This window comes from Podarcis liolepis (genome assembly GCF_965112155.1).
Source record: "Podarcis liolepis genome assembly, chromosome: 1".
NCBI lineage: Eukaryota > Metazoa > Chordata > Lepidosauria > Squamata > Lacertidae > Podarcis > Podarcis liolepis.
Genome location: NC_139554.1, coordinates 117,271,145 through 117,294,451, shown reverse-complemented (window position 1 = coordinate 117,294,451; position 23,307 = coordinate 117,271,145). Strand labels below are relative to the sequence as shown.

Here is a 23,307-nt window from a genome sequence, read left to right as displayed (position 1 = left end):
GTGCTAACACGAGTCTAGGAATTGACAAAGAGTACTACATGTTAAGGCTGTTGTTAGCTATGCATTGAATTGATTTTTGTCTGCGTTTTGACTTTCACTGACAGGCTTAAACTGAGGGTGTAGAGAATATTCACTTTTATATTCTTACTTATTTTAAAAAATATTACTAGGCCACCTTTGGACACGTTCTGTGAAGCAGCCCTAAAATTTAATGACAAATCAAGAAGTTTTAAGGAAGCATGCATTCACCTTCTCTAGGGAATTCTGGAAAAACAGCTCCCCCCCCAAAAAAAAAAGTTCTAAAGAAAAGAATCTGCACTTCCGTCCACCAGCTAAATTAACATAAGATAGTTTTTATAATGGGGTAATATTTATATTTAAGGTTTAGAAAGTAAAACTATGGGATATTATAAGTGAAGAAAGCCTGACTCCGGCAGGCCTTTGAAGCAGAAAAAGGCAAGGAAGTATTAACTGAGCTGGACTTCTGTGAATTAAGTAAAACATGTTGGCAAAGCTTATAATCAGTCCTTTTTCTCATCAGTCCGTTTTCAGGAGGATTTGGAAGATGACAATACAACATTTCATCCAGAGTTCAGCCACCAAGTTTTTGGGGATGAGTAAGTGATGCTATAAAGTGTCAGAAATAAGTTAAGAAGTTGAAATTGATATTACATATTTGTACTAGTGCAGCTATTCTAGTGAGCGTTTTTGTATAGCCCTATAATTTTCTGTAGTTGCAAGGTTGCAAGCCCTACCCGCTAGGGCTGGGCGATACATGGTTTTCAACATCATGATATATATCACCTGCTAAACATCATGATATACTGATATATCACGATGTCTGAAATAAGGATGGAACTATGTAGAGGCATTGGCTGGCTTCATGGTTTTTTGCCACATAATGATTTCTGCATAGCACATACACAAAAACATAATGATTCACGATATATTGTCAGGTAAAAAATTATGAAACTGATAACACAATATGGACTTCAAACCAGTTTTGGACGATATATCAATATATCACCCAACCCTAGCTGACTCTGACATAAATAACACAAACTCTGCCTATGCTACAAAGTATATTTAGTCATATCTCGGGTTACAGATGCTTCGGGTTGCTCAATTTCGGGTTGTGCACCACGTCGAATCCGGAAGTACTGGAACAGGTTACTTCCTGATTTTGGCACTTGCGCATGTGCAGAAGCACTAAATCACGCTTTGTGCAGAAGCGCCGAATCATGACCCATGCGTGCGCAGGTGCGGCGCTGCAGGTTGCGAACGTGCTTCCCATATGGATCACATTCGCAACCCGAGCGTCCGCTGTAAATGTAGCCATACATGTGTAAGGTGAAATACCTGCTGTACCTATCACTGACAAACTTGTAAATTGGGCTAATTTGTTTCATGAGACACAGTTAGAGAAATGACTAGACCGTAATGTTATGTTTGGGTGAACTGAAGGAATTTTTAAAGGCAACACCGAAGGCTCTGTTTTTAAAAGTGTGGTAAATCCTTCATAATTTTTAACAATAATGACATCTATCTGTATAGGAGAAGTTAATTTTCTTGGTGGAGTTGATTAGCATTCAGCTATAACCTAATTTTTCTTTCTCCTGCAGTGAGGTTGCCTTTGGTTACAAGGGACTGAAGATTCTTTTGTACTACATTGCTGGTAACTTGTCAACACTGTTTCGCATTGATTATACATCCAAAGTTAATGAGAACTTTGACTGTGTGGAGGTAAAGTCAAACGTTCAGATGTCACCTTAGATAAATAAGTTTGCCATTGTAGCTGAACCCTTCATTTTACTCTCCTCAAGCTTTTTACGACCTCCCGCTTGTTCCCCAAATCCTGCACCATTGCACTTATCACTTAAATCAGTGGGAATTATACAGATGGTGGTTTTGATCATTCAGATCCCCCCTTTTTTACATAATTTTACTGTATTTTTCCATTTCAACAACACTCGAAGCAGTATACAACTTTGTTAAATGGCAATCCTTTCTCACAGAACCAACGGTAGTTTTCTTATCCAAAAGGAAAACTGCTCTTCCTTCAAATTGTGGCTCTTAAGATCTGCTTCTTGGCCAAAGCCTTTTCTGCATTGTTTAAAGCTCATCATACAAATTCATCCACTCTGTCTGTCTCCTTGTGTTCATAAGCACTCCAGGTTGTGGACTGGAACACTACGTCACTTCTGTGTTCTGTGTAAAGCAGGCATAGGCAAACTCAGCCCTCCAGATGTTTTTGGGACTACAACTCCCATCATCCCTGACCACTGGTCTTGTTAGCTAGGGATGATGGGAGTTGTAGTCCCAAAAACATCTGAAGGGCCGAGTTTACCTATGCCTGGTGTAAAGCCTAAAGAAATTTCAGGAAGAGCAATATAGCAGCACCCAAGTGACTAAACATCTTTAAAGTACTTGGAATGAACACCAGTTCCTTAAAACATGTCTTAAAACATTTGGAATAAATTTGCACTTTGGGTATATTTTTGCCGCTTTTAAGAGTAGCGTTGAAAATCCAGTTTGGTACACACTGAGGGAAAGCAATAGAACTGCATAAAAACAGGTTTGTTTCTCCTTCAGATGTGATCTGTACGGAAATTTATCAGTGTGAGTGGTGCATTGATTAGGAGCAACAACTGTTAAAAAACATAAGCCTCGTGCAGTACAGAAGCTTTTGTATACTCATTTAAAACTGAAGGAGTCTTAATTTGCATATATGCTGCAGAGCTTTCATTTTTATATTTTAAAGGCAAGCTCACCAGAGGCTGCAATTCATAAATTGTCACAAACGAGTTGGTCACCCATTGATTCTAGCTAAAGCAGATAGCTGTTTCAGAGAAATGTACCTCCTCAAAATCACAGAGAAATGTACTCCCTGAAAATCACAGAAGTTGTTGTGACTAATTATCTGCGGCACCACTATCATTATATAATAATAATAATAATAATAATAATAATAATAATAATAATAATAATAATTTATTATTTATACCCCTCCCATCTGGCTGGGCTTCCCCAGCCACTCTGGGCGGCTTCCAAAAGAATATTAAAATACTATAATACATCAAACATTAAAAGCTTCCCGAAACAGGGCTGCCTTCAGATGTCTTCTAAAAACCTGGTAGTTGTTGTTCTCTTTGACGTCTGGTGGGAGGGCGTTCCACAGGGAAGGTGCCACTACCGAGAAGGCCCTCTGCCTGGTTCCCTGTAACTTGGCTTCTCGCAGTGAGGGAACCGCCAGAAGGGCCTCGGCGCTGGACCTCAGTGTCCGGGTAGAACGATGGAGGTGGAGACGCTCCTTCAGGTATATCATTACGTCCCTTCATACAGAATCTCATTATTTATGAGTGAAATGGTTGTAACAACTCTGTAAGTTAAGTCGGTATCGTTATCCCTCATATTGCAGGCTGGAGGGAGGGTCTGGGTCTGATGGAAAGCAGCACACAAAAGGCCTAGTAAGTTCTCAGCAGAGGCAAGGCTCAGAGGCAAGAGACTTCCTCATTCACAACTCAGTCGGATGCTGCACAATCACCAGTCATCAACATTACACTCACATTCCAAAAGAGACCTTTCTTACTACCCACCAAGTCACCTCCCTCTCTCCTCTTCCCACTGAAATACGGTTTGAAGCAAGCATTCTGTCGTAACCAATAGCCTGGATTGCAGTGTGGTGCTCACAGCAACTTCTCTGGTTTGTAAGTGTGCCCACAGGCTCAAAAAAGTTTGGCAACCCTTGCACTACACCATCTCTCAACTAGCTTTCAGCTTGACTTTTAACTCAGACTTTTTGATCCTCCATTGGTTTTTTTTAAACTCTCTTACAGAGATTGGATTTCTGGACTAGCACTTCTGTGATTGGTTACCCAAATCTGGTCTTAACGAAATGTATAGCAGGGGTGTTCAAATAACATCACTGGTGTGAATTCCTACATAAGGTGACCTGCTCAACACATCGTGGACTAACGCTCAGTTTGAATTTCTAGATTTCACGCTTCTCCAGATGTTGCAGTGAAATTCCCATCAGTTTAAATACATTTAAACTGATGAGAACTTCATGGCAATATTTGGAGAAGCGTGAAAACTAGCAAATTCAAATTGAACATTAACATGCGTTTTGAAATTTATTTATTTTTTGGGGAAAGTTACTAATTAATGTGACCATTAACAGTTAAAAAAAAAGTGAAACTGACACATTAGAAAGTGACTAATTCATTTATTCCTAATGTATATTTTCTGGAATTGCTTTGCAAAGGCACCTCTTCACTATATACATCTGAAGCATTGTGTAGTTCTTCACAAAACTGCACAAAGAGAAGTAACATCTGCCACCCTGGTCTCCATCAAGAAGTTGGCTGTTTTCATGGGGCTTAGACATAGAAGTTGTATGAGTGCAAAATTTGGTATATTTTTTATTTGTGTCTAAATTATTTGGTGAAATTCCTTCTGTGCAGCCATGTCCTGCATTTAACATTCTAGTTACGCTAAATGTCCTAATTCTAAAGTAAGTTTTAGATCCCTAAATCATCTCAAGTGTCTCCCTGAATGTAAGGCTTCTTGTTCGGCAGAATGAATACTTGCACATGTCAAGTGGAATGTCGTGGGGAAAGGGGCGTTCTTACATTCTATGATGTATCTGATACAGATTATCCCTCCCCATCTTCTGCATTTGGCCTCACTGAATTAAACACAATTGTGGGATATTAAGGCACAAGTATTGAGGACGTGTGTTAGAGGAAGGGGCAGCAAAGCCACATTAAGGGGCAGGTGTTAGGAGCTAGCTGCCTTGCACACCACATTAATAAACACAAACAGGCGTATTCACCAGGTTTAGCAATACACTTCCCTCGTCAGACTTCCATCCTGTTTCAAAATTGAACCGTTCAGCAAGAGGTTGGTAAAGTAGTTTACTGCATAAAAAATGTCAGCCCTAGATATTTTTGAGGCTTACTCTTTTTTTCCTTACAGCTTCTTTTCCGGGGTCTACCCAAACTAGTTGTTTTTCTTAACAATGCCTATTCCAAGCATAAATCCCATTGAGTTCAATAGGACTTTCTACCAAATTAGTGTCTTCAGCAGTGATGGAGAACTTGTGATCCTCCAGATGTGGTCCAGTGATCTGGAGTGGTGGGAATTGGGAGTCCCTAGAACATCTGGAAGACCCCATGTTCCACACTCGTGGTTACGGCCTAAATGTGTTAATATTAGCAGGTTCAGTAATGCAGCACATCTCCGATTTAAGATTTTCTTAGATAGACGTTATAACGCCACACAGTTGTTTACCAAGGCCGTATGCATTGCAGAATAACCCTAATCTTGACCACTGTTCTTCCTTTCCAATAGGAGCAGGCAGGCCGTATAGCTGCGTGTGTATTTAGTGCTGCATTTCTTGTTTTTAAATCTAGCCAGTCCACAATCTTAGAAATCTGAAACTTATACATATTAGAGGGAAAGGCCAAATGTAAAGAAATGTGGTGTGGACTATCATCTTTCTCCCACCACCACCACTTTACCATCTTTAATTGTTCTTTAACACATTTTTGTTGTTTTTAATGCAGCCTTTTTTGTATACACTTTTTCCTTCTATTCTCTTTCTCCCCTTACCTACATGTTTTTCCCCCCCCTCACTCTCTATTTTAGTCTTCTTGGCCCCCTCTTTCTTGCTGTATATTCACACTCCCCCCTCCTCCAAATGCCTTTCCAAGAAGCAGGGCCAAATTTGAGTAAAGTCTGCCTCAAGTGTCTCTTCAGAACCTCTGCTTTGGATACAGCTCAACTTGGGAATATATATATATACACACACACACACACACGGGTGGTGCTGTGGGTTAAACCACAGAGCCTAGGACTTGCCGAATCCCCTCGACGGGGTGAGCTCCTGTTGCTCAATCCCTGCTCCTGTCAACCTAGCAGTTCGAAAGCACGTCAAAGTGGAAGTAGATAAATAGGTACCACTCCAGTGGGAAGGTAAACGGCATTTCCGTGCTCTGCTCTGGTTCGCCAGAAGCGGCTTAGTCATGCTGGCCACATGACCTAGAAGCTGTACGCCGGCTCCCTCAGCCAATAAAGCGAGATGAGTGCCGCAACCCCAGAGTCGGCCACAACTGAACCTAATGGACAGGGGTCCCTTTACCTTTACATATATAGCTGTGAGGTTATGCAGAGCGCTTATGCTCCACTTCTGTGGTCATTTGAAGGAAGGCCTTGTAAATCAGAGGCTGTAACTTCTAGGTAAACTTGAACCTTTATCATAACTGGCACTTCTTCACCACTGCTTATTGTCTAAAAGGAAGGCTGAGGTGTTTTGTGGGAGAATAACATACTAGAATGTGCCAGGAAGAACGGGAACCCTCTTTTCTCTTGAATACTCGGATATCCATCTCCCGGCCAACTTTCTCTTTGCGTATTCTTGCTTCTAACTGTTGCAAAAGGTTTTATACCCCTGCATGGAACAAACTGCCTTTCAGTAGATCGGGAATAGGGAAACCTGTGGCTGTCAAGATTTTGCTGAACTGTAACTCCATCGTCACCTACAGTTGGTCAAGCTGACTGGGTTGATATGAGCAGCATTACTGCTAGGTGGCAAGCTGTCTGGGATCAAACAAACTGAGGAAGGGTGGGGTATCAATTGAACCAATAAATAAAATAACATCCTGAATGCCATAGGTACCCCACCATGCAGTAGGGAGTAGCACACAATAAGAAGTCATTAGCAGGACTTCAGAATAGGTAAAGTCTACCCAAAAGGTGTTAGATACATACAAGGGACACAGGTGGCGCTGTGGGTTAAACCACAGAGCCTAGAACTTGCCGATCAGAAGGTTGGTGGTTTGAATCCCCGCAATGGGGTGAGCTCCCGTTCCTTGGTCCCTGCTCCTGCCAACCTAGCAGTTTGAAAGCACGTCAAAGTGCAAGTTGATAAATAGGTACCGCTCAAGCGGGAAGGTAAACGACATTTCCGTGCGCTGCTCTGATTCGCCAGAAGCGGCTTAGTCATGCTGGCCACATGACCCAGAAGCTGTACGCCGGCTGCCTTGGCCAATAAAACGAGATGAGCGCCGCAACCCCAGAGTCTGTCACGACTGGACCTAATGGTCAGGGGTCCTTTACCTTTACCTTTACGATACATAGCATAGTATGTAGTGTGTTATATTAGTAAAATATTGAGAAATAGTAACAAAGGTTCTATATGGGGGAAAGGGAATTAGCTATGACTTTCATCCACCTCTCTTCCCTGTTAAAATGTACATTTTAAAATTTTTTAATGGTTTTTTTTTAAAAAAAGGTACTCTTTAGAAACTCATTTGGTATTCCTAATTTAGCTGCAGGCACGTTCTTGCTGTACTTTTACTAAATAAATTTAATATAAGAAAATGTTCTTAATTTTTATTTGAAGGTGTCTAATCAGTAGCACAAGACAAAATCAAGTGTCGTAGAGCTACATGCCGCACATAATGGCTCTTTAGGAAGATAAGGCTGATTAAATATGAAAGTTGGTGGCACCAAAGCATTAATAATGGAGTGTGTGTAGACTGAACTCTGCCCATATTCTACATCCCCCCGATATAGCTGATAGTAAAGTATTATTCATTTGCAGGTGCATTGCTTCTACTTAGGGGGACTCCAGTTGAAAGAACAGGAATTAGTGGTGTGTTGTATTAGCCTTTTGTAGTGTATTTTGTCCTAAGCGTCTTAATTTCCCTGTTTTGAATGCTAAGTAGCAATGGTCTTGGTTCAGAATTAATACTTATCATGCATGTAAACGGTGTGAAAGAGCTGCTTAGTAAGTTAACACAAAGTGTTCTTGTGTCAGCCCTTATGGAAATAGATACAATACAAACATTACAGCTGAACTCACGGCAAACTCCATTAAGTAAAAACCTGGACTCATTGTTGGGAGCAGGGTTTGAATAGAATGTAAGCTCATTTTGTTGAATGTAATGTCAGGCTTTTAGGGGTTGTATTGAGGGGGTTAGGGTTTTGTTAAGTTGAGACCAATTCATTAAGTTTTATTGCCTGGTGAGAAGCGGCAATACGTTATTGTGAAACTTCATCAAATATTCATGGTTAAGGAGAAGTAGTAAATGTATTCAATCAAGTGGTCTTTTGGGGGCCTGAAAGGGATTATGATGTCTGCTCAGCTGATAGTCTGTAACATTCAATTTGGCTGTTTAACAAGGCTAATCTGAATTCAGTTTTGCTTGTAAAACCTCCCCACCCTTTTGGTTAAATTGCATTAAAAAAATTCTTTGGGCAAAAGAAGTTCCTTTCCCCCCCCCCCCTTGAGTCTTTAGCGCATAAATTATATTGGCTTGCCACCAGGCTCCCAAGTCTGTATTTTCTTGACACTTGAGTGTTTGGGCTTTTTCCTTGTATGTGTAAACCAGAATTCAGGCTGGAAAAGAGTTTGTCCTGTTGCTGCCAGTTAGTTTCTTAAATACTCTGATTTGTTTGGGTTGCTTTTGAGCAACCTTGAGGGTGTGGGATTGTATTGCACACGTGTTACTCCGAAAGAGTGATCAAAGACTGTTCACTTAAGAATTCCATATTGAATGGTAGACGTCTGCAAGAAGCAGATAGAGTGGGCCTGCCCAACCAGCATATCAGCAGACCAAAGTTGCATTGACTGCATTTAATAAGTGCACTGAGATGCCTAGTCAGGACTTAGCGGCAGGCAAGAAGGAAGGAACTCTTGAGAGTCAAGAATCTAAACTAGATTCTCCATTTTTTCTTCCTTTTAGCTTATCTAAAGTTTAATGAGCTAGTGGCATTGACCATTATTGGGGTGGGGAGTGGTACACTGTCTTAAAATTTCCCTTTTCTTAGACCCTTATGGTAAAAGGTTACTAGCTTCTTTATTACTGTAATGAAATGCCAGTGCTCCAGGTTGTTGTTTTTTAAAAGAAAGGCAGAATCTGAATCTTGTGTTCGTGGAAAAGCTGTTTTCTGAAGTAAGATGCTTCAGTTTAACCTGCTATTAAACTGAAGTATCTTACCATGAGTATATTACCCAAAGCACAATGACTCATCAGGAATGTTGTCTTCCCGACTCAGCAATTAAGTTTACTTAACATGCACACTTCTTATTCCAGTGCTGATAACATTCAAGATCCTGCTTGACCTTGTATGTTTTAACCTCCTGCCCTGCCTTACCTCAAAAGGAAGGCGACTGAAGAGGAGGCCACAGCATTACAGTGGTGCCTCGCAAGACGAAATTAATTCGTTCCGCGAGTTTTTTCGTCTTGCGGGTTTTTTCGTCTTGCGAAGCACGGTTTCGGAAAAGTTTTGGAAAGCTTCAAAAATCACCAAAGTCTTCAAAAACCTCAAAAAAGGCTACCACACCGCTGCTATGAGTTGCTCCTCGAAGTCAAGTCGCAGCTGTATTAACGGTTTTAAGAAAAAGGAAACAAACTTGCAAGACGTTTCCGTCTTGCGAAGCAAGCCCATAGGGAAAATCGTCTTGCGAAGCAACTCAAAAAACCAAAAACCCTTTCGTTTTGCGAGTTTTCCGTCTTGCGAGGCATTCGTCTTGCGAGGTACCACTGTATTGTGTATCTGTGTCCACCCTTGTGCCCATGAGAAACGGTCTGAGGGATCAGGCTGGTTTTTTGCCTCCAATAAGGGACAGGCAGTTTCCCTGAGCACAGCTTAAACTGGGAATGCTGCAGTACAGTGGTGCCTCGCAAGACGAAATTAATTCGTTCCGCAATTCTCTTCGTCTTGCGGTTTTTTCGTCTTGCGATGCACGGTTTCCCATAGGAATGCATTGAAAATCAATTAATGCGTTCCTAGGGAAACCGACTTCAGACCAGGTCCGGGGACAGTCTGTCCCCGGACCTCGTCTGAAGGCTGGGGGGGGGGGGGACAAGGGCTTTTCTTCCCACCCCCAGCATTTTAAAAAACCCCGGAACAGCGGAGGACTTCTCCGCTGTGCGGGGCGATCTTAAAATGCTGGCGGGCGGCATTTTAAAATCGCCCCGGACAGCGGAGGACTTCTCCGCTGTCCGGGGCGATTTAAAAGCCCCTGGGAAGGCAGGCAGGGGGGACAAAGACTTTTGCCCCCCGCCAGCCTTCAGAAGAGGTCCTGGACCTCTTCTGAAGGCGGGCGGGGGGCCAAAGTCTTTGCCCCCCCCCGCCTGCCTTCAAAAGGTGTCCCCGCTGCGGCGGGAGGTGTCCCATGCCCCCCGCCCGGCTTCGGAGCACCGGGAGAAGCGATCTCCCTTCAGCCGCTTGCAGCAAAAGATGTCGGGGGAAGCGGGAAGCGAAGCGCTTCGCTTCCCGCTTCCCCCGCACCTCTTCTAAAGCAAGGGGCTGGGGGGAGATCGCTATCTCCCCCCAGCCCCTTGCTTTAGAAGAGGTGCGGGGGAAGCGGGAAGCGAAGCGCTTCGCTTCCCGCTTCCCCCGACATCTTTCGCTGCAAGGGGCTGGGGGGAGATCGCTATCTCCCCCCAGCCCCTTGCTTTAGAAGAGGTGCGGGGGAAGCGGGAAGCGAAGCGCTTCGCTTCCCGCTTCCCCCGACATCTTTCGCTGCAAGGGGCTGGGGGGAGATCGCTATCTCCCCCCAGCCCCTTGCTTTAGAAGAGGTGCGGGGGAAGCGGGAAGCGAAGCGCTTCGCTTCCCGCTTCCCCCGACATCTTTCGCTGCAAGGGGCTGGGGGGAGATCGCTATCTCCCCCCAGCCCCTTGCTTTAGAAGAGGTGCGGGGGAAGCGGGAAGCGAAGCGCTTCGCTTCCCGCTTCCCCCGACATCTTTCGCTGCAAGGGGCTGGGGGGAGATCGCTATCTCCCCCCAGCCCCTTGCTTTAGAAGAGGTGCGGGGGAAGCGGGAAGCGAAGCGCTTCGCTTCCCGCTTCCCCCGACATCTTTTGCTGCAAGGGGCTGCGGGGAGATCGCTATCTCCCCCCAGCCCCTTGCTTTAGAAGAGGTGCGGGGGAAGCGGGAAGCGAAGCGCTTCGCTTCCCCGCTTCCCCCGGTCTTTTGCAGCAAGGGGCTGCAGGGAGATCGCTATCTCCCCGCGGCCCCTTGCTTCAAAGAGAAGATCCGCTGTCCCCGGGGCAAGCTTCGTTTTGCGAAGCAAGCCCATAGGGAAATTCGTCTTGCGAGGCAACTCGAAAACGAAAAAACCTTTCGTTTTGCGAGTTTTTCGTCTCGCGAGGCGTTCGTCTTGCGGGGTACCACTGTATAACATATTATTGGTGGATCCCTTGAAAGAGTAGATTTGAACAATGTGATAACGGACTAGGGGGTGCGTATGAATGCTCTGAGCTTTGTAAACCAAGGGCCACAAGGGGGCACCTAGTGGCAAGGTCCCATGTGTACCATTTTGTTGTGTCTGGGACAAAGACCTGTGCAAAATTTTAGGAAACCACATTGGGTGCTTTAAATAGCGCTTCAACAATCACAGGGCATAAACACACCACCCTATGTGAATTCTAGAAATAGTCAATTCCTTATTCTCAGTGCATCTCTCTCTCTATCTCCCCACCTCTTGTTTTCAGGCAGATGATGTGGAAAGTAAAATTAGAGAAATTGTTCCACCAGGCTTTAGCACAAGTACAGATGACTTTGTATCTCTGCTGGAAAAAGAGGTCAATTTCAAGCCGTTTGGGACATTGTTACATACATATTCCGTGCATAACGAAGAAGCTGGCGAAGACGTAAAGTATCAAATATACAAGGTAAAAAGTGTGTGTTTGGTGGTGGTGGTGCTGGGGGGGGAGAATAGAGCCTTCCGACAGAGCTTTCATGGCAACTTTTAAGTGACCCTCAAATAATTGCTTGTGATATGTAAAATGTTGCTATTTCTCCAAGATCACTTTCAGTGTGCTAATAAAACAGTTTCCCACAGAGGCACTTTATAAGGCTCTGTGATGTGCTCTCTTCCCTTTGGTGAAGAGTTTCACCTGACTTCTCCTGGCTTTTTCCCTAGGCTGACATCACATGCCCAGGCTTTCGAGAGTATCATGAAAGGCTTCAGACCTTCTTGATGTGGTTTATTGAAACAGCTAGCTTTATTGACGTGGATGATGAAAGATGGAACTACTTTCTAGTGTAAGTACAGTTCTAAAGCAACAGTGGACCTTATTACCTCCACAAAGGCTGCATTTTAATTGTGGCTGGCCAATTATTGGGGACAGTATAATGATATTTTTCCCAGGAAAGAGAAAACTATTGTTTATCAGGCTGGAGTTTGTGTCCATTATGCTTTGCGAGACCTTGAGAATAGAGCCAAATTAAATACTGTTGTCCGTTGGAGCCCTGAATGTAGGGCTTAAACAGTAAAATGAGCTTTGCCTGTGTTTTCTTTTACTTGCCACCTATTCATCTTTATAATAGGCAAGTGCGCTGAAGTGCTGTAAAGAGGTCTGATTTATCCAAGTTGCTGCACACCAATTAAGTGAATTGTACATTCAGAACATAGCAGGTGTACCCATTGGGCCCTCACAGAGTAGCTTGCTGACACTGGAAATTCAGTCAGAGAATGGAAAAGAAAATGGACACTGCATGGGAGCGCGACTGTAATTGACCTGCTTGGCTTTCTGTTTTATCTGCAGATTTGAGAAGTATAATAAGGATGGAGCTACGCTCTTTGCGACCGTAGGCTATATGACAGTCTATAATTACTATGTGTACCCAGACAAAACCCGGCCACGTGTAAGGTAATTGGCAGCATAGCACGTGCCTTGCCTTTTATTTCAGAAGAGAGTACTGTTGAAGTTCCCAATACTTGTTTATAATTGTGTTAATTTTGTGGGCTTTTTAAAAAAGAAATTTTAAAACTCTCGCCTGGCTTTGCATTTATTTATTTCATTGTGTTCATCTGAAATGGGGTGGAATCTCAAAACTCTTAGTGCAATTATGTTCGGAGTCTATAAGGTTTTTGTATGTAAAGCCTTATGTATAGAGAGATTGCAATTCGCTGTGAATAAATCTGTAAATAAATTTTCTGGGGGTTGAGTATACAATCGATCTCAAATGCCTTGGCTCCCCAGTGATTGAAACCTGGAAGTGATTTTTTCGGTTTTTGAACGATTTTCAGAAGCTGAACATCCGGCGCAGCTTTTGTGGTTTCCGATTGGCTGCAGGACGTTGCTGTAGCCAATCGGAAGCCGCGCCTTGGTTTTCAAATGGTTTGAACGCATTCTGTTCAAAAACCAAGGTATGACTGTAGCTCTTTTTTTTTCTTTTTTTTTTGCTAATTTTTTTCTCTCGTTCTATGTGTAGCCAAATGCTGATATTGCCTCCATTCCAAGGAGAAGGTCACGGGGCTCAGCTTTTAGAAACAGTTCATAGGTACTATATGTCATCCCCTGCAGTGCTTGATATAACAGGTACGTGAGTCTTTCGCTGGAAATAAGAATTAATTTATATGAAATGCTGAACACTGCTTCCCTGACAGTCGGTGCCATAACTTTCTGAATTCATCTGTCAAAATTAAATGATCTTTCAAAGATTAACTTAAGCAGAGGTCAAGGTTAATGCTACCCTTCCTTACAGAAAGAACTGTGCATAATGTAATTCTTCAAATCCTTTCCTTCCTGGGAACAGTGCACCATGGAAATCCATTCCCTAGCATGAAAGGATTACCAGTTAATTAGCCATTTTTATTGCAAAGTACGCAGCTGACTTGACAAGAGATTTAGGTTTCTGGAACTCCTTGCAGAGCTTTCTTCTTTCAGGCAAAACACTAAATCAGTGAGAGACACTGGCTTACTAATCACTACAATGGTACACTCCATTCTTATGACCCCAGAGAGAAAATGTACGAACGTCCAAAGAATATGAACTTGGAGAATGAGAAAATTAAAGAAAAGGATATTGGAATGAACTTTTGAGGCAATGCGGAACAGAAACCGCCCTGTGGCATCTTATGCTGTGGCATCACAGCATAAGCTTCCATGGACTAGTCTACTTTGCAAGATGCCACAATACATGGCACAAGATCCTGTTTCTTGATGCAACTGGGAATGCACAGAAGGGCTTTCTCTGTAGTGGGGCATCTTATTTTTGAAATGATCTCTCCTGCAACTACATTTGTCTTCCTCATTGTTGTTGTTGTTGTTGTTTAGTCGTGTCCGACTCTTCGCGACCCCATGGACCAGAGCACGCCAGGCACTTCTGTTGAGGTTTAGACGTTGGCTAAAAACACTTCTTTGTATCCAGATCTTTCCAGTTTGATATGGTAACATATCACCCCAAACAGTAATGTGCAGATTTGTATTTTAAGTAAAGGTAAAGGGACCCCTGACCATTAGGTCCGGTTGTGGCCGACTCGGGGGTTGCGGCGCTCATCTTGCTTTATTGGCTGAGGGAGCCGGCGTACAGCTTCTGGGTCATGTGGCCAGCAAGTTGCTTCTGGCGAACCAGAGCAGCGCACGGAAACGCCGTTTACCTTTCCACCGAAGCGGTACCTATTTAACTGCTTGCACTTTGACGTGCTTTCGAACTGCTAAGTTGGCAGGAGCAGGGACCGAGCAACGGGAGCTCACCCCGTCGCGGGGATTCGAACCGCCGACCTTCTGATTGGCAAGTCCTAGGCTCTGTGGTTTAACCCACAGCGCCACCCGCGTCCCTATTTTAATTACACACACACAAAGTTGTTAATTTTTGATATATTTTATATATCTTTTGCTCTACGTTGCCCTGAGATCTGTTAAAGAAAGCGACTCGATAACTGACCAAAGAAAAGAGGGTAGCTTCTGGATATTTATCCTACGACAGTTCATTGTGGGCTGTTAAGAATATCAGTGCAAAGAAAATTCATTGGTTTGGATAGTAGTAGTAGTAGTAGTAGTAATAATAATAATAATAATAATAATAATAATAATAATAATAATAATAATTTATTTATTTATACCCCGCCCATCTGGCTGGGTTTCCCCAGCCACTCTGGGCGGCTTCCAAAAGAATATTAAAATACTATGATACATCAAACATTAAAAGCTTCCCTAAACAGGGCTGCCTTCAGATGTCTTCTAAAAGTCTGGTAGTTGTTTATTTCCTTGACATCTGATGGGAGGGTGTTCCACAGGGAGGGCGCCACTACCGAGAAGGCCCTCTGCCTGGTTCCCTGTAACTTGGCTTCTCGCAGTGAGGGAACCGCTAGAAGGCCCTCGGTGCTGGACCTCAGTGTCCGGGTAGAACGATGGAGGTGGAGATGCTCCTTCAGGTATACTGGACCGAGGCCGTTTAGGGCTTTAAAGGTCAGCACCAACACTTTGAATTGTGCTCGGAAACGTACTGGGATAGGTGACTTCTGCTTGTAGTAAGATTCCCCCTACTCCCCCATGGGGGTGTGTGGTTTTTTTCCTGATTCTCCTCTATTGCTGCAGCTTCTATGTTGTATTCCATGTTTCTTTGGCAGCTCCTTCAACTATCAGTGGACTAATAGGAAGGGGGAGGCAAAAAAAAAAAAAAAAGCCCTGTTCTGCTTGGTTAGGATGCCTTGGATTTAACCCATCATTGAACTTCTCAGGAATTATATTTACCAGTCCATTTTTGTTTGGATTTGAATATACTGGGGGTGGGGTGGGGGGATGAGCCAGCTACTTTAGCCGCACAGTAGGAATTTTGCCTTTAAAAATATAAACATGACCTTGTATATCACCCACGTGCCCTATCACAAACTGCTTTTGAATGTTGGTGCACTTTGAAAGCCTGTGGGGCTTCTGGAACTAGTTATGCAAGTTGTTTGAGTCACAGCCATATGAGGTATAGTTCCTTTCAGAGGTGTTTTGGTCATTTTCTTGAATGTATGCGCTAGCTAATTTTCCTATTACACCATCAGAAACTTATTTTGTGTAAATACAGCCTGAGCTAGTGGAGAAAGGAAGACTCCAGGCACAGTGGTACCTTGGTTTTCGAATGTCTCAGAAGTCGAACTTTTTGGTTTTCGAATGCCGAAAACCTGGAAGTAAATGCTTCGGTTTTCAAATGCAACTCGGAAGTCGAACGGCTTCTGCTGAGGTTTTTTTTTTTTCAATTTTCTCTATTGAATTTACAGGCCGCCCTTTGAACCTCTGTTTTTGAACGTTTCAGAAGTTGAATGGTCTTCCGGAATGGATTACGTTCAAAAACCGAGGTACCACTGTACTGTGCTACCAGTGTGTGTGTGTGTGTGTGTGTGTGTGTGTGTGTGTGTATGTTTGTTTTTAAACCTCACTACTAAGTTAATATTAAATTAACCCTTTGGCCGCAGCCTAGAGATCCTTTATGTACTGAAAAGTCATTTTGTATGTTCAGTGGGAATAGAACTATTTTCTTTTAACAGCAACATGTTTTGCCACAAACTGATTTTGAGAATCCTCCAAATTTCAAAAACTCCTTGCAGTCGGATTCTTGACAGGAGTAGAAAAGCCCCAGTCGTGTGTAGAGCCGAATAATGCAGTTTGTTTTGGCACGTACCTGTATGCTAGATATACCTCTAAATCTTGAATTTCAGTCTTGTTTATAATTAAAGCCCCACAGAAATTCCACGTACTTCCCATCATCTATAAAAGCATTATAAAGTACAGTAATACCTCCGCAAACATCCGCCTTGTCTAGCGTCCATTCTGGCCAACGTCTGCGGCAAACCCAAACAGGTTACTTCTGGGTTTGCTGCTTGTGCATGTGCAGAAGCTCTAAATCGCACTTCGTGCATGCGCAGAAACACAAACCGTTCTGCGCGTGCGCGCAGATGTAGCGCTTTGCCCTGCGTCCTTTTCGGCTAGTGGCCAGAACTCCAGAACGGATCCCGGTCGCAAAACAAGGTACGACTGTACCAATTGGTGACGAAGGACAAAATGTTATTTTTAATTGTGCACGTCCGTAAATGGAATATTCTATCTGAATCTTTGAGCCAGAGGTGTCTTTACAGCTTCTCATCCTTGACAGTGCATAGAAATATAAGTAGGCCATACGATGGCAGACAGCAGGCTTCTGCATCAATGCATGGAACATGGTGTGTATTTTTTCTCCAGTAAAACTGCTCTGAAGCAGACTTCAAATTGCCCTGTGGAATAATTTGCTAGGGTGCATGCTCTTTCCGACAGGGAGCTTGAAAGGTATGGAGAGATGAATTTCTCTTTTTCATCCATTTAGCGTTGCTGCTGTTAAGGGGAAATTGGGTTGGACAGTCAGGAGCGGGACAGGAAATTATGAAAGTGAGATGGCATTCAGAGTTATACGGCGGCTATGCGAAGGGGGCAGCAAGCTGAGTGGATTTACAAGGTAGTCAGATTTACAAAATAGTAGTTGCTTTAAGGTGAGATTGAAATAGTTAGCCCACTGATGTGCTTTTCATGAATTTGTTACTTGGTGAATTAGACCTTTTAATGATTTCATATGACAGAAACTTGCTAATTTGGTAAGCCTAGTTCACATAAATTTGCAAAGATCTTAAACATTGTTTAGAGCCGGGGGCATTCAGTGCTCCCTTTTCTAATTCCCTAGCCCAGTGGTTCCCAATTAGCCAATTACTGAGAACCCCCTATTTTACAAAAGCTAAACCATGGACTTTTGAAAATTGTGGTAACTTTATGGTAGTTAACGTGTGCAAAGCAATTTTTTGAAGAAAATGTGGGGTAGCTCCTAATAAACAAAGGATTTCAGTTATACTAAGAAATAGAACATAAAATTTGTGGTATTACCATGCCAAAACGACAGAGATTCATGGACAGGAAAAGCAAATTACAAAACACTTCTACTTTGTTCTTTTAGCTGAAGATCCGTCTGAAAATTATGTGAAACTACGAGATTTTGTATTAGTCAAACTGTGTCAGGATTTACCTTGCTTTTCTCCAGAGAAGCTCAAGCAAGGCTTCAGTCAAGATATGGTAACAGAAGCTCAACAAAAGCTGAAAGTGAATAAGGTACACGATGCTTAAAATATTGTATTGATGTGATGATCATCCCTGTGGGCATTGTCTTTCCACAAACAAGATGGGTCCTTCTGTTCAAAGACAGGTTCTTGACCTAATAGAGGTTGCATTCATGGGAGAGGGTGTTTTCCCTGATTCGCCCTGGCAGTCCACTGTGCCCCCACCCCCCAAAAAAAATCTGCTGTAGAAGAGCAGGTGGGAGGGAGGCTACAAGAGGAGAATGTTGTTGAAAACTGCTCCCCACCTCTTCATTGGTGGACTCCTTCATGAAAGGGCAGCATTGTACTCAATGTTCAATCCTATGTCTAATTCAGAACAATTGTAAGTGAAACAAATCTCCTTTTAGTGCCTGAGTTCCCAAAGAACCAATAGACTTAGGTAGGTTTTTGAATCCCAGCCACCGTTTCTAGAAGATATCGCATGGCTTGCATAAGTCACACCATTGTATTTGGGCTGCCAGGAACAAACTTCAGTCTGTCGTTGAGCTCTGGCTTCTGTTGACTAAATGAAGTTTTGTACAGCCAGTGGGTTGTATCCAAGGTGAGCCCTACTCTTAGGAAAGACTTAGGTCCATTAATTCCAATGGTTCTGTACTGAGTAGAACTATCATTAGATAGATAGATAGATAGATAGATAGATAGATAGATAGATAGATAGATATCTTTATTGTCATTGTCCCATACAGAACAATGAAATTGAAAAACTACATAAAACATTCAAAAACCCCTAAAAACTCTGAAACCCCATTTTAAAATACACTATACTATACTATACTATACTATACTATACTATACTATACTATACTATACTATACTATAAAAACCCCATTGGATGCAACCCAGTATTTGATCCATTGCAACAAGGCACTACTGGTGGTAAAGTTCAGTACTGTATTAGGGGAATTTAGGACAATTTTCTAGGGATAAAAGTCTTAGAACTATTTGAGGGTAGTACAGGGGGCACATAGAGTTCCATTGCCCTTGCAGAAGTCGTTCCATGTGTGCAATGACTTAGTTGGATAAAAACCTTGGTGTGTTCATGCATTGCCTTTGGAACAACTCAGTTTTCGCCTTGAAAGGAAAAAGTATTATTAAACTTGATTTTTTAAAAAAATCTGGTAAAAGCAGTAGGAGTTATAAAACAGGACTGGGGTAATATTATGGACAAATAACAGCAAGATACAATCGCAGCATGTGCCAAGGAATGAAGCAAGCATTTCCCACATGTTTGATACTATTTGGTTCTTTGGTTGAGCACAAAAGAATGATGTTGATAACCAAGCGGGAACTGAGAGGTAATTAGAATTTCTGACCAGTGAGAAACATTTACAAGAACCGGATCCTTATAAAGAAGAAACGAAGGATGAATATATAGCTTTCCTCCAAGTCAGCAAAGTTTATATGAATGGTTGTTTATAAACGAATGGAAAGGAGTAGGGTGTCAGATTCAAAGCTACAACATTTGAAGGTCTCCAGGGGAGACAATGGATAAATGTTTTTAAAATACAGTTCTAAAGCATATTACTCAGAGGAGTGATTAGGAGTTACATGTGTCAGGGTTTAAAGATAGAAGATAGGCTACACAACCTTGAAATAGTTTCTCTAAACCTTGTATAGTGACAGTTCTTGGTCTTGATTCATATGCCATTCCCCTTGTTTTTAAGCAACATACAAGACGGGTGTATGAAATTCTCCGGCTGCATGCAACAGACATGGGCAATGCAGAACAATCCAGAAGCTACAGATTGGATGTAAAAAGAAGACTGATGGGCCCTTACAAGGTGGCTTTTAACTTACATGGATATTTTAAAGTTGTTTTCATTGTAAACTGTTTATGCCAAAACGTTCGTGCATAATTATCTTTCCTTTAATGCACCTCTTTAAAGCTTTGTCGCAGTGCTTTTGTTAAAGCGACAGCCAAACAATACTACTACAGATACAAAGACACAGAGTACTTTACATAGTCTCAATAAAATGCAGTGCTAAGATAATTGTTTCGTCAGTGCAAGGATTTCTGCTTGCACAATGGGACGTTCTTCCCCCCTGCACACTCCCTAAATATGTTATAAGGGTCCTCCCAACCTTCTGGAGGAAAATTGAGGAGGATAGGTGGGTATGCTGGTGGGGCTCATTAGAAAAATGCAGCCCTTTGAGTTTGATTTCTGATCTCTTGCTTCTTGCAACATTAGACATGTAATGGTAAAGGTAAAGGGACCCCTGACCATTAGGTCCAGTCGTGACTGACTCTGGGGTTGCGGCACTCATCTCGCTTTATTGGCCGAGGGAGCTGGTGTACAGCATGACTAAGCCGCTTGTGGCGAACCAGAGCAGCGCACGGAAACGCCGTTTACCTTCCCGCCGGAGCGGTACCTATTTATCTACTTGCACTGGCGTGCTTTCGAACTGCTAGGTTGGCAGGAGCAGGGACCGAGCAATGGGAGCTTACCCCGTCGCAGGGATTTGAACTGCCGACCTTCTGATCGGCAAGTCCTAGACTCTGTGGTTTAACCCACAGCACCACCTGTGTCCCTTTGAATGATAACAGTAGCAGATACCAAATACATTTAAATACAGTGGTACCTTGGTAGTCGAACAGCTTGGCTCCTGAACAAATTGGCTCCCAAACGCCGCAAACCTGGAAGTGAGTGTTCCGGTTTGCAAACGTTTTTCGGAAGCTGAACGTCCGATGCAGCTTCCGATTGAGTGCAGGGAGCTCCTGCAGCCAATCGGAAGCTCCTACAGCCTTGGTTTTTGAATGGTTTTGTGAGTCAAGCGGACAACCAAGTTACCACTGTAAAGGAACTTCCCTTTCAGAGAGCATGTGGACAAGAGTTCTCACAGAATCACAGAATCACAGAATTGTGGAGTTGGAAGGGACCCTGAGGATCATCTAGTCCAACCCCCTGCAATGCAGGAATATGCAGCTGGTCCATACAGGGATTGAACCTGCAACCTTGGTGTTATCAGCACCATGGTCTAACCAACTGAGCTATGAGGGTTCTAAACAGATTTCCCTAGTAAAAGGAATAAACTAGACAAAAGCAAAATAAAAAATAAAAAATCAGTCAGTGGCCAGTATTTAGAGGCTCATGCACAAAGCATTTGAGATGCTGCACATGGGATGTTCGTATCTGGCTTTCCTAACAGCAGTCCCTTAAAATGCCTTACAGCTCCAATGGGCACCCCAGTCTTCAGGAGAGTTTGAGAAGTAGAGTTGCTAGAAGAGGAAAGCTGAAAAGCCCCACTGCATGTGTGGGAAGCTGCAGTGATTTTGCACCTTGACTAGCAACAGTTAAGTGGGTTTTTTGTAGGAAACAGTACTAATAGGCTGTCTTTGTATGCTCAGCATCAGTCGTCTGAGCAAGTTGTTTCACTAAAAACGAGAAGCATTGTTTGTCATAATATTGGATAGAATTCTACAATAACTCATTACACGGGGGTGGTCTGAAACTGGAGGATTATACTGCATGTTTTGCAGTATGGCTTAGAACCATTGCACTTTGAAATAAGCCAGTTATATAAACCCAGCCAGATAGGTGGGGTATAAATAATAAATTATTATTAATAATACTAATTTCCATGTAGGTAAAAATCGTTTCCAACCTTCTGTTCCCAAAAATCTCATGTAACAGTTACTAATCCATTCATAATAACCACATAATATGAACTGTCTCTTTTAAACCAAAAAGCTGAAAGAGCTTTTCGGTTTGTGGATGAACGACGGTAGATCCTTCCAAATCACCCTTTTCTCCCCTTGTGGGAGGATATGGAACTATTTTATCTTCCATGAATGAGAAAGCAGCTTGAGGTGTGGATTTTTGTGTGGGAAAAGAGCAGGAAGGGAAAGGGTTAATATAGCCTTGTAGCCATTGGAGACAAGTAATTTCATGCAGGTGGATGAGTGGGGTAGTGAAGGAGAGTGCTTTGTGCCTGTACATAAACTAAAATGGCTGCCAGAGGTGGTAAACAGGCTAGTAACTTTTGTAGGCTTATTTACAAGGTTGTGTTAAAAAGCCTCACATCCATCGCTTGGTCAGTTTTCTGGTCAGTGTGGCCCTAATTTTATACTCCTGATATTTTGAGAGAGATTCCGCGTTGTTAAATGTTCCTTTATATTACAGGGATACAATGTAGGGCCTCTGTAAGTAAAGAGTACCTTCAGCGTTTTAAAAAAAGACACAGCATGTGGTTTAAAATGATCAAATAATTAAACTAGAAAAGAGCACCCGATGAAATGTAACATTCAAGGAGACTGAGAGGGAAAGACAAAGGGGGGGGGGAATCTGTTAGCATCCTGTGCTACCACTCGGCGCTTTAACCATTTTGATCTGTGATCTCTAGATTTGATGCATCACTGGTTCAACACAGAAAAGTTGTGTTACATCTTTTGTAGGAGCCGAACCAAACCATAGCCATGATTAAATCCCATTGAAAGCAAAGGAATTGGATGTGCTCATATCTGCCTGTTTTTGGATTGTACTATTTGCAGATGTAAAGCAGGGGCTTTTACCCTAGACCAGTAATGGCCAAACTTGGCCCTCCAGCTGTTTTGGGACTACAACTCCCATCATCCCTAGCTAACAGGACTAGTGGTCAGGGATGATGGGAATTGTCGTCCCAAAACATCTGGGGGGCCAAGTTTGGCCATCACTGCCCTATACAGTCAAGGTACAGTAAAAACATAAAAATTGAAGGGGTTGACCAGTCATTTGGAATTTCGGGGCAAGTCTTAATTTCAAGGAGCATATGAACACAACAGGGTTTTCTGAAAGATCTGTTCCTGAGACCTTGTTTAACCTGGAATGTTTTCCCGGTTACTTTTAAATAGCAATTTAGCCTTATAAGGAGCAGCGTGTAGCAATTTCTGCTCATGTGTGTAAATTTATTTTTGCCTGGTTCTTTTGTAGAAAAAGCAGAGAGAGATTGCTAAGATGAGAAGATGTTTGAGACCAGAAGAGTTGACCAACCAGTTGAACCAAATAGACATAAATTTGCAACACAAACAGTTAGAAGAAACCTTCCAGCAGCTTGTTTCGGATTATCGAAGAGTCCTAGAACGGCTTGCTCAGGCCTGAGGAATCTCTACAGGAAGCGTGCAGATTTCCGTACATTGTGTTGTGAAATACATCATGATCACTGCTTCACTGCAAAATTTCTTGTGACATCCTAATCACTTCCAAGATGACTGGTTTTCTGTGCGTTTTCAATATTTTCTATTTTTGTGTTGTAGATTTTAAAAAGCTGTACTTAGATTTTGGGGCACTTTGCTGAAATAAAGTAGACTGAAATGCACTAATTGCAGTGTGGTCTGAGTTTTTCTTTAGTACTTGAAATGTTACGCTTACTAATTAAGGTGAAGCAGTACCATCTCAAAGTACAATTGCATAAACATCAGTGCACGCTGAAAAAGAATATAAAGATATTTGGTTGAAAGGTGGGG

General features: G+C 42.7%; 1 protein-coding gene across 2 annotated transcripts in view; it reads left to right on the top strand.

The window, feature by feature from the left end:
* Positions 1-23,163, top strand: part of HAT1 (histone acetyltransferase 1) — a 30,870-nt gene extending 7,707 nt beyond the window's left edge. For both annotated transcript variants that reach the window (XM_083469658.1, XM_083469659.1), the window contains exons 3-11: positions 542-617; positions 1,623-1,743; positions 11,506-11,685; positions 11,937-12,058; positions 12,562-12,666; positions 13,232-13,338; positions 17,708-17,859; positions 19,532-19,648; positions 22,775-23,163. In XM_083469658.1, coding sequence (XP_083325784.1) covers positions 542-617; positions 1,623-1,743; positions 11,506-11,685; positions 11,937-12,058; positions 12,562-12,666; positions 13,232-13,338; positions 17,708-17,859; positions 19,532-19,648; positions 22,775-22,942 — 1,148 coding nt within the window. In that variant the 3' untranslated portion in view covers positions 22,943-23,163. The remainder of the gene's footprint in view (positions 1-541; positions 618-1,622; positions 1,744-11,505; positions 11,686-11,936; positions 12,059-12,561; positions 12,667-13,231; positions 13,339-17,707; positions 17,860-19,531; positions 19,649-22,774) is intronic.
* The last annotated feature ends 144 nt before the right edge of the window (positions 23,164-23,307 follow it).